At 38.7% G+C, this 11,964-nt stretch overlaps 1 protein-coding gene across 1 annotated transcript in view; it reads left to right on the top strand.

Moving 5' to 3' along the window:
* TAF1B (TATA-box binding protein associated factor, RNA polymerase I subunit B) overlaps positions 1-11,964 on the top strand; it is a 106,814-nt gene that overhangs the window by 20,580 nt on the left and 74,270 nt on the right. Inside the window, exons 5-6 of the mRNA XM_004373069.2 lie at positions 3,071-3,166; positions 6,836-6,986. Of these exons, the coding sequence (XP_004373126.1) occupies positions 3,071-3,166; positions 6,836-6,986 (247 nt within the window). The remainder of the gene's footprint in view (positions 1-3,070; positions 3,167-6,835; positions 6,987-11,964) is intronic.

The raw sequence follows: 11,964 nt of genomic DNA, 5'->3' as shown, positions 1-11,964 counted from the left end.
TTTCTAGTTGTGAATTTATTTTAGCATTTTGTTCCTCTGTTATTTTCTTGAATTCTTCCATTTTTTTGTCTGTATTTTCCATGAAGTTGTCTGCCTTTTCCATGAATTTGTCTATTTTTTCCTTATTTTTGTCTGCTTTTTGCTTCAGCTCTTTGATAATTCTGAATATTAGAGATTTGAATTCCCTATCAGTTAGGTCTAATGCCTTTTCTTCTACTGGAAGGCCATCTGGTGTTTTCTTTTGGATGCCTCCTGGAACCATCCTGTCCTGTTTTTGTAAATGTTTTGATATAGTCTGCTGTCTTCGGGGCATTCAGTGGTTATTTTCCTCATTTATTGACTGTAGATTTGATTATTTCGTCCTTCTTTTTTGTTTTATTTGGTTATGTCTGAGTAGGCGGGCTGTGCATTCTTTGTTGTTTGCTCGTCTGTGGGCATGATACTTTTCACCTCCTTCTCCAATGGGCAGGGTCAGTCACTCAGGTATGGTACAGCAGGGCAGTTCCAGCTGAAGCGGAGGTGCTGGGATGGCACGTATCAGGGCTGACAGTGCGGACCGGGAATCAGTGCAGGGCAGGTTCCAGTAGGCCGTGCCTGTGCTGCTTGGGAATGTGATGTTCAGCGCACGGTGCAGGTAGGTAGGAAGGAGGGGGTTAGATTGTGATGTATGGAGCTAAGATGGGTACCGGAAAGAGGAGAGAGAGGGGAGGGGAACAGGAGCTAAAAACATACATACAAACAAAAAAGAGTGGTAAGGGAGCTTGCTGTTGGAGTGGAGAGATGAGAGACTGAGAAATGGGGAAAAACAAAAATGAAAAAAAAAGGGTAAAAGAAAAACATGAATAAATCGAGAAACTGGAAATGAAGAATAACAAAAAGGGAATAAGAGAGAAGAAAACAAAACAAAGAAACAAAAAGAAAACCAAAAACAAATCAGAAAAAAAACAAGAAAAAAGAAATGCCCCAGGGATGTCCCTGTGCTTCTGCACAGAGTAAGGGAGTAGCTTCCAAGCCCCACAGTACTGCCTGGCTAGAAAGGGCTCCCAAGCTGAGAAAAGAAAAAGAAAACAAGCAAACAAATCAAAACAGAACTTATCAGAGCAAAAAGCCCCGGGGGCCCCACCAGTGTGGCGGCACGGGCTGGGAAGCAGTTTCATAGTCATGCGGTGTTTTGCAGCCTTTCAGGAAGAAGCAAAGATGGCACATGGAGCCAGGTATTTGAGAGAACGGAGGGAGAGGTGGTGAGAGGTAAGGAAGAAATCTAAAGAAGCGGGAAAAAAGTAATATCAGCAGCCAACAAAAGGCCCTGAGGGAGCTGGCCAGTGAGGGCAGGTGGAATCCAAGCAACACTGGGGTGAAGCTGGTGCTTCCCGGCCAAGAGATTGTGGCTTCAGGAAGCAGAGGAGGCCAAGTGGGGATGAAGAAGGGTGGGGGGTGGGAAAGCCTATATTGCTGGTTACCGGTTGTTCTGTCTCCTGCTGGAAGCTCTGTGAAGCTGCTTTCTCGTACCCCTGTTCGCTGATCTCCAGTAGGAGTCCAAGATGGCTGATCTGTGCCGCGGTAGCTGATAGGGGACCTCTACATGTATCTCTCCTCAGTCTCTGTTCTCGGTCAGTTTCTTATTCCATTCGGTGCTTGGCTGAGTTCTTTATCTCTTCATTTGATGCTTAGGGTTTCAGGATTGACGTGTGACTCTGTTTGACTTAGTTTTTCTGATCTTTGCTGCGGAGGGACGGCGTGGTGCTTCTGACTCTAGCACCATGTTCCCCAGAAGTCAACCCAGAAATTCTTTAAAAACCAGTTATTTAGCAGCAAATTGTTACTGTACACTTGTTCCATGCCCATCGTTGAGAACTAAGTGCTAAGAGATGCAGTCTAGCTGGGGAGACAGCTTTATGTATATTGCAAATGAGTAAGTAGGAAATTATCAAAACGTCATCTCTTAAAGAGACATTAAGGACAAAAGCTAAGTTGATGATATTCTGGAGATTTGTGAATCTGGTTTCTCCCTGCATAGTCATCCTGTGTATAAATTTTATAGTTTTATATAGTTATACTATATAACTGCAGTGGAGTCTCCTCCTACTTTATCAGGGATTAATTCTGAAAAGAGTTTCTCTGAAATTAGCCAATGAGCATAACTGTTCAGACCTGATCAGTTAATTGACATTATGGTAAGCACACAGGCCCTGGAGTCAGAACTAACTGCAAATCCTTTTCATGGCTTTTGTCCTTATTGGCTGGGTAATCTTGGCCAAGTTTAACTTCTGAACCTCAATTTCTTCAGGAGTAAAATGAAAATAATGGCTATGTTGCTGTATTGTGTCAGAGCTAATGGATGCCTAGTACATAGGTAGTGATGAATACAGGTAGTCACTGACTTATGATGGAATTCTGGTCTGTCGTAAGTTGGTTTTGACATAAGTTGAATACCTTTTTTTTGGTTTTCATAGCCTGCTATATGGCAGTATTTTGAACAATAAATCATAACATTGAACATCTGTGAGTGAACATCTGAGAATAATAACATTAACAATTTATGTGCTGCCAGATTGTATGTAGTACGTATTATTAATGATAAGATGTACCCAAAAAAAAAAAAAAAAAATCAGATGGTCGTAACTGTAGTTCATTGTAACTCCAATATGCTGTAAGTCGGGGAATACCTGTAAATGGAAAAGTGTTTTTGTTTTGTTTTACCTTTACTTTCTCTTGGGACTATAGACCTAATAGTAACTTTTCCTCTAACTAGAAGTATAGTCATGTATAAGTCGCTTGCTTTCTCTAATCCTTAATTTATGTAATTTACAAGAAGAAGAGATTCAATGAGGTGAACTTTAATTCCCTTCTTTCTCTAAAATCTGAAGTTAATAAGGATTTATTCAGTATTTATTATATACCTGAAATTGTGATGACAATTTTTTTAAAAGCAGGTAAGAATAAATTTAGATGACAGGCAATATGTAAAGTACAAGTGATTCTTTGGTATAGCTGTACTAGTATATTTGTAATCATATGCTAGCACTGAGTCATATATTAACACTGAGTCACAATTCATTTCCCTCCTTAGAATGAAGTTTTACATAATTTTTGGAAGCGATACCTTCAAAAGAGCAAACAGGCATATTGTAAAAACCCAATTTATACCAGTAGAAGGAAAACTGTGGTAAGTCACAAGTCTGAAAAGGGGGGTTAAAAAGGACATTTCTAGTGAGATGTAGACTGAGATGGGGTTCATGACCAGTTTGAGTACCTGGGATCATGATGCTTGTCAGAGAATTTTCAGTGAAAAGACCTTGTCCAGAAAGATAAGGTTACTGACGGAGACATAGGAATTAATTTTGCCTTCTTACTTGACTTGTGGAAACGTAAAGAAATTTATGGTTAATTTTGTAGATAGAAGCTTATGAAATTTCTATCATTGACTATTTTAAAAAAATTTTGTTTGCATGTGTTATTCTTTCTGCTTGGAATACTTACTTAGCCTGGCATTTGAAGATTCAGCTCAGTTATCCCTCCTCAGGAAGCTTTAAATGGAGAAAAATAAGTCTTTGTACTCTACCCTCACATCCACCAAAGCAGCTATCTTTTTAGCAGTTTGTTTTTAACTGCTTTGTAAATATGCCATAGGACATTTTATTTGGGGGTGGGGGGGTGGATTCCACAACTGAGAAAAGCAAGTTGATGATCTTATGTGTTTGACATTGTGAAAAATGCTGCTGGTGGATCAAGAATTAAGAGGTCTACAAATGGCCAGCTCCTGTTCATAGGTAGGATGAGAAGGCAGGAAGGGACAGGAACTGGTTGAATGGACACAGGGAACCCGGGGTGGAAAGGGGGAGTGTGCTGTCACATTGTAGGGATTGCAACTAATGTCACAAAATAATATGTGTATAAATTTTTGTATGAGAAATTTATTTGAGCTGTAAACTTTCACCTAAACCACAATAAAAAAAAAAAAGAGGTCTAAAATTGATCGGTGGAGCAGTAGAATCAGAAGCTGGATTGAAAATGAGGTTAAGATAGACTGAGAGGAGAGAAACCAGAGACAGAAAGTCTGGACAATTCTTTAGAGGCATTTTGCTACAAAGAAGTACAAAAAAATAGTATGGTAGCTGAGTTCAAGGGAAAGGTGATTTTGTTTTGTTTAAGTGGGAGAAATAATAGCATATTTCTATACTCATAGGAATGATACAGGAAAGAGGAAAAATTAATGATACAGAGAGAACATAGAAGTGAGTGTTAGCTTTGAGTGGACGAAGCGGGTGGGATCTAGTGCACAATGTACTGGCTCTAGATACAAGGTTGGAGAGTTCACTAGAAGAATCAGGCAGAGGGTAGAGTATGTGAGTAGAATTGTTGGCAAGTGGGAACCTGTGGAAATTTTCTGCTGATTGCTTCAATTTTCTCAATGATTTCATGCTTATCGACTAGCTTTATGGTGTACCTTTCTTCTCATGTGGCTTGCCCATAGGGACAGAATCTGCTTGACAGAGAGCACACGTATCTTATCCCATTGCCTGATTTTTTGCTTCATTCTCCTGTAAGATTCCTTAACGTGAGTCTTAACTCTTGTTCTTGTTGCTGGATGCTATTGCGTCGCTTCGACTCAGAGTGACCCCATGTATGACAGAAGGAAACACTGTGCCATCCTCACAATTGTTGCTATATTTGAGCTCCTTGTTGCAGCAACCGTGTTAGTCCATCTCATTGAGTGTCTTCCTCTTTTCCAATGACCCTCTACTTTACCAAGCATGATGTCCTTCTCCAGGGACTGGTCCCCCTGATAACATGTCCAGAGTATTTGAGACAAAGTCTCACCATCCTCACTTCTAAGGAGCATCCTGGCCGTACTTCTTCCAAGACAGAACGTTTGTTATTTGGGCAGTCCATGGTATATTCAGTATTTTTTGCGAACACCATAATTCAAATGCATCAGTTTTTCTTCGGTCTTCCTTATTCGTTGTCCAGCTTTTGCATGCAAGGCGATTGAAAACATCATGACTTGGGTCAAGCGCATTTTAATCCTCAAGATGACGTCTTTGCTTTTTTAAAAACACTTTAAAGGATCTTTTGCAGCAGATTTACCCAGTGCAGTACATCATCTGATTTCTTGACTGCTGCTTCCTTGGGTGTTGATTGTGGATCCAAGTAACGTAAAATCTTTGATAACTTCAATCTTTTCTCTGTTTATCATGATGTTGCTTATTGGTCCTGTTGGGAGAATTTTTGTTTTCTTTATACTGAAGTGTAATCCATACTGAAGGCTGTGGTCTTTGATCTTCATCTGTGAGTGCTTCAAGTCCTCTTCACTTTCAGCAAACAAGGTTGTGTCATCTGCATATTGCAGGTTGTTAATGAGTCTTCCTCCAATCCTGATGCCCCTTTCTTCTTCATATAGTCCAGCTTCTAGAATTATTTGTTCAGCATAGAGATTGAATAAGCATGGTGAAAGGATACAACCCTGACACACACCTTTCCTGATTTTAAACCATGCAGTATCCCCTTTTTCTATTGGAGCAACAGCGTCTTGGTCTTTGTACAGGTTGCGCATGAGCACAATTAAGTGTTCTGGAATTCCCATTCTTCACAATGTTATCCATTGTTTGTTATGATCCACACAGTCAGTTGCCTTTGTGTAGTCAATAAAACACAGGTAAACATCTTTCTGGTACTTTCTGCTTTCAGTCAAGATCCATCTGACATCAGCAATATTCCTTGTTTTATGTCTTCTTCTGAATCCAGCTTGTATTTCTGACAGTTCCCTGTTGATGTATGGCTATACCCATTTTTTAACTACCTTCAGCAAAATTTTGCTTGCATGTGATATTAATGATACTGTTTGATAATTTTCTCATTCCAGTGGATCACCTTCCTTTGGAATGGGCAAAAATATGGATCTCTTCCAGTCAGTTGGCCAGGTAGCTGTCTTCCAAATTTCTTGGCATAGACAAGTGCTTCCAGCATTGCATATGTTTGTTGAAGCATCTCAATTGGCATTCCATCAAATCCTGGAGCCTTGATTTTTGCCAGTGCCCTCAGTGAAGTGTGGACTTCTTTCTTCTGAACTATCAGTTCTTGATCGTGTGCTACTTACTAAAATGGCTGAATGTCAACCAATTCTTTTTGACTGTGTATATTCCTTCCATCTTCTTTTGATGCTTCCTATGTCATTCAATACTTTGCCCGTAGAATCCTGCCCAATGGGGCATTTCTACTCTTTCACGTGGGGTTACTATGAGTCAAAAATCAACTCAATGACACCTATCAATCAGCCTAACCTAAGACAAGGTAGTATATCGTTATCAATTAAGTATAATAAAAGTGCTACAAGAGTTCAAAGAAGCAAGAAACCATTGAATAAGACTGCATTATAGAGTAATTAATGAGTTGGAGAGAGAGAAGAAAGGACAGTCCAAGCAGGAGAAATGGACTTAGCAAAGATACGAAGCAAAAATTCACAAGGTAGGTTTGGTAAACAGAAGCAAGTCATTGTGCGTGGAGTCATTATTGATGCTTGACGTTTGTAATGGTGTAGATAACTAGAGCTACGAGAGAGATGTTTTTGGGAAAATAAGGAATCCTGGTGGTTATGCAGGCAGCCTGTTTCCTTACCTCACCCTTGTCTGTAGCCCTTCTCTGAGAAGCATTAGCAGAAGCTTCCAGGGAGCAGGTTTCAGAAGAAAAGGTCTTTTGGTCTTAGGGATTTGGCAGACAGGTGCAGTTCTCTAGAATGGTTTCTTTTATGGTGTATGTGATGGTCAGGAATTAAGTTCATGGAAATTTTTATTTTTAACTCCCATGCAATAATTTTATTATATTATTTTACGAATAGGTATTAGAAGATAATCTAAGTCATTCAGACTGGGAGAGTGAGCCTGAGCTGCTAAGTGACTTTAGCCTTCCTTTTGTTGAAAGTGGAGCAGAATCTCAGTCTGATGTCACCACTCAAAAGTCTTTCCCTGTCATCAAAGCATCACAATCAGGTAAAAATGAAAATTAAAACTGTTTACAATTTTGAAACTGATAAATAGGAATTGACTGAACAGCAACTAACAAGAACAACGAAGTATCTTAAAATAATTTAGTCCAGTCTACTCATATTACAAGGAAGGGAACTTGGCTAGAAAAAAAGAATGACTTATTGAATCATTTGGCTAGGAAAAAGATAAATAAAATCTTAGTGCAATAAAAACAAAACAGCACACTGTCTCCATGTGAATATTTTTATCTGATTTTAAAGGAAGATAAAGAGTAAGTGGAGCCAGAAAGAAGGAGGCTAGCTCAAAAAAGATCACGTAAGTGTGGGCTCAGAATTTTCAAAGGCTGAAAGAAAATATACAGCCAAAAATGATAGAATTTAGCCATATAGTAAGACAGATGATAGTCAAAGATGTTATGCCTAATTTTGAAGCACAGACTAAAGCAAACTGAATAAAACTTACCATATTATTTTGTGTGTGCGTGTGTGTGTGTGTGTGTGTAAGTGGCTTGCTTTTTTATTTAATTCCATAACTTGAAACAGATAAGGAGTATATTTAAAGTTACAGATATAGACCTTCTCTCCCCAAAGTATTTCCTCACTACAGTGTTTTTATTTTTTAAAATGGTGAAAAACAGACCTCAAAAACAGACTGGGCTTTTGTTATAAATTACTAGAATCTTGATGTGTGCTGATAGAATTCTTTGGAGACAGCTTCTAAACCTTCTGGTGTTAGGGATTGTTTATTAAAATCTGGGTTAAGTGGGATTATATAAAATTTTCCACAAAATATTTCTTGTATGTACTGCTTCTTTGCAAGCCGCTTGCCCTCCAAAGATTAAAAATTCCTTTTGTCTGTATGAGACCACTATTTTAATATAAAAACTCAAGAAAAGGTGTACATGCAGAAAGAAACAATCTTTGATGGTTACGAGGGAGGGAAAGGATGGGGAGGTAAGAACACTAACTAGATAATAGATAAGTGGTAACTTTGGTGAAGGGTAAGACAGTACGCAGTACTGGGGAAGTCAGCACAACTTGACCAAGGCAAAGACAGGAGCTTCATAGACACATCGAAATTCCCTGAGGGACCGAATTACTGGGCCAGGGACCATGGTCTCGGGGGACATCTAGCTTAATTGGCATAACATAGTTTATAAGGAAAATGTTCTACGTCCTACTTTGGTGAGTAGCCTCTGGGGTCTTAAAAGCTTGTGAGCAGCCATCTAAGATACATCTGTTAGTCCCACTCCATCTGGAACAAAGGAGAATGAAGAAAAGGAATAACGGACCACAACTACCATAGCTTCCACCTGACTGAGTTCAGAACAACTAGATGGTGCCCAGCTATCACCACCGACTGCTCTGACAGGGATCACAATAGAGGGTCCTGGAAAGAGTGGGAGAAAAATGTAGAACAAAATTCTAACTCATAATAAAAGACCAGACTTACTGGTCTGACAGAGACTGGAGAAACCCTGAGAGTATGGTCCTTGGACACCCTTTTAACATAGTACTGAAGTCACTCCTGAAGTTCACCCTTTAGCCAAAGATTAGACAGGCCTATAAAACAAACAGTAACACATGTGAGGAACATGCTTTGTAATTTAGCCATGTATACAACACTAAATGAGCACACCAGTCCAAAGGCAAAGACAAGAAGACGGGAATACTGGCCGAATGGAAGTGGGGAACCCGAGGTAAAGAAGGGGAGAGTGTTGACACATCGCAGGGTTGGCAACGAATGTCACAAAATAATTTGTGTATTAATTGTTTAATGAGAAGCTAATTTACTCTGTAAAATTTCACCTAAAGCATAATTTAAAAAATTCCTTTTATCGCTCTGACCAGGATCACAACAGAGGGTTCTGGACAGAGCTGGAGAAGGATGTAGAGCATAATTCTAACTCACAAAAAAAAAGACCAGATTTACTGGCCTAAAGGAGACTGGAGAAACCTCGAGAGTATAACTCCCAGACACCCTTTTAGCTCAGTGGTGAAGTTACCTCCGAGGTTCACTGTCAGCCTGGGCGTGGACAGCCCGGTAAAACCAAATGAGACTAACGAGGTACAGGAGTCCAGTGACAAGGGCCAGAAGGCAGAAGGGGACAAGGAAGCTGGTGATAGGGAACCCAAGGTTGAGTAAGGATATTGTTGATGTGTTGTGAGATTGTTAACCATTGTCATAGGGCAACATTTGTAGTAACTGTTAAATGAGAAACTGTTTTGTTCTGCAAGCCTTCATCTTAAGTGAGAATAACAGCACAATTGGAAGAGCGTAGTCAATGTCACTGAACTGTGTATGTAGAAATTTTTGAAATGGTGTATCTTTGGCTGTGTGTATTTTCACAAAAAAAAAAAAAAAAAAAAGGGTGAGAATTTAGAGGGTTAATATGTTGTGGGGTTGTTAACCAATGTCATAAAACAACATGTGTACTACTGTTTCATGAGAAACCATTTGTTCTGTAAGCCTTCACCTGAAGTACAATAAAATATAAAAAAAAAGGAAAAAAAAAAAAGAAATTATATCCCCTTCCGTTTTTAAAATGAAGTTCAAATAAAGTGTATTATTTACAAAAAAAAAAAAAAATTCCTTTTATCTTCATATCTGTGTTTCTTACTAGACTGCACAGTGGCATAGATAGCAGATAAGTTACTTTTTGTGTCCAAAGAAGTATTAGAATGATAGAATAATTGGGCAGCAAAAAATCTCCAGTTTTCTTCTCCATGCTTCCAGGCAAAACTGAACTCCAGCAGTCCCAGGAGACTGAGACTCTAAAAACATCCACACATTTTTTGTTTGCCTAGGTTTTGTTCGCCTATGCTAAGGATTCTTGTTAATTTGTTTTTTAGTAGAGCTTTTAGTGTTTATATCATATTAAAAATAACTATTATTAAAACTCTTATTAGAGAACTATAAAATGCAAATAGTCTAAAAACAAAAATCAGTGATGTACCACCCAGAAATAACCACTGTTGGTAGAGTAGACCCTTCCAGACAATTTTTGCTTCACGTATATAGAGGAAGGGAAAGAGTTTTTGTTTTTACAAAAATATGAAGTATTTCTTCATTCTTTAATTTTTTTTTTAAATCAAAGCTATATATGCATCTAATTCAAATAGATCTACAAGGCTTGTTATGAAAAATTGCAGTCCACTGTCCCATGTGGCCCCAAATGACCTTTCCTGAGAGGCATTCATTTGCATCTCTTTTGGAACCTCCGTATCTCTAAATAGCATACTCTAGCACCACATATTGAGTTCTGGTTTTGGACATTAGCTGTTGAATTTTCATTGTGGAAGATGAAGTTTTAGTTTGCTTTCACACATCCCACACTGCCCTTCTTCCCTGGGTAGTCACCAGCACACAATTGTGTATTTGTCATTCTCTGTCGTCCCAAATAATTATAAAAGTTTACTGAATCAATATTAGTGTTTAAATTATTATAAAAAATTTTCTTAGAAGTCTTGATGTCGTATGAATAAATTTAGAAGAAATCCAAAATAAATAATTTCAAATGTATAAATGCTATTTAGAACTGAGCCATGTAGCTTATTATGAGTACTTTATATCCTTTGGTTTCTAAGAGTTAATAATTGTCTTATTTGTTTTATTTTCTATTTATCACTAATTTATAATGTATTGCTAATGTATCTCCATACTTCCTCCCAGTTCTGAAAGTATCTTCTCAATATCTTAGGTTTTCTCTCAGTTTCATCTTCTTGAAGAAGTTCTCTGGAGATTCTGACCAGCTCCAATCTGGAATGATTACCTCAACCTGTGGCCCAGCTGTCTTTGGGCTCTCTCTTTACCACCATCCTAAGGATTCTTATCACTTCTCTTTTGTTGGATTTCCTTTCGTCTTTCCTGCTTACGCCATCATTTTTGTAGAACATCTTTTCTTATTTCTCTGAGGATATTTCAGATATTTTCCCCTTGAGTTGATTGTTTTGTCCTCTACTTCTTATATTAAAGGCTTTCTTAAATGTTTGGTGAGCCTGAGATGGCCAATCAGTTTTAAAAATGGAATGCTAAAAAGTGATTGAAAGCTTTATACCCATGGATGGGTCTTGTTAACACTATTTTGTATGCTTGGGTGATCTAGCTGGATTATTTTGTTTGAGAACCTCTGGTTTTATCATCTTTAGATCTTTTCCTTCTGAGCAGATCAGATTCCCTGGTGAAATCTCCTTGAGTCTTCTGTTTGGAGGATGTAATCCTGGCTGTCAGTGTTCTGGCAACTGGGTGGGAAGAAGAAGGCTCGAGGCGAGTGGAAGTCAATGCTTTCTGTATGTAAACTTTTCACTTAATCCTCCTGTTTTCAGTAAGGTACCCATACTCTCAACTGGGTATGTATGACTGACATACCTTATTCCGGAGACCCTTTGTTTTACACTCTCTAGAGAAGAAACTTCCAGTTTTCTGCCAAGATGGAGGAAGGGCACCCATTTGGCTGCATGGATTAGGGTAGGAATCTGTATGTCTCACTGCTTCTTGGGAGTCCCTGGGTAGTGCAGAAGGTTAACACATTCAGCTGCTAACAAAAGGTTGGAGGTTCAAGTCCACCCAGAAGTGCCTCTAAAGAAAAGCCTGGTGATCCACTTCTAAAATATCAGCCCTAGGGAGCACAGTTCTACTGTAACATACATGGGGTCATCACGAATCGGTGTCAGCTTGACAGCGAGTGGTTTTTTAACTACTTCTTAATCAGACTTTTAAACAGTCCTCTTGGTGTTAGCCCTACCTTCCCTCAATTTTCAGGTGTAGCCGGTTTAACCAATTTCTGAGCCCTAGTGAGTCCCTAGTGAAAAATTAAATTGCTTTTTGACTTTCCCCACCACTGGCTTTGGATCCAACTTTCTAAGGACCACTAAGGCAGTAATCACCTGTTCCTATCCTTTCTAGCTTCTAAAATTTTACTGCTGTTGTCTCCTTTTTCATGTGATTTGTCTTTGGGTTTATCTCTTTTTTTTTTTTTTTT

Source organism: Trichechus manatus, unplaced genomic scaffold, assembly GCF_000243295.1.
Source record: "Trichechus manatus latirostris isolate Lorelei unplaced genomic scaffold, TriManLat1.0 scaffold00023, whole genome shotgun sequence".
Lineage (NCBI taxonomy): Eukaryota > Metazoa > Chordata > Mammalia > Sirenia > Trichechidae > Trichechus > Trichechus manatus.
The sequence above is the reverse complement of the archived record's forward strand: the minus strand, read 5'-3'. Positions and strand labels throughout refer to the sequence as shown.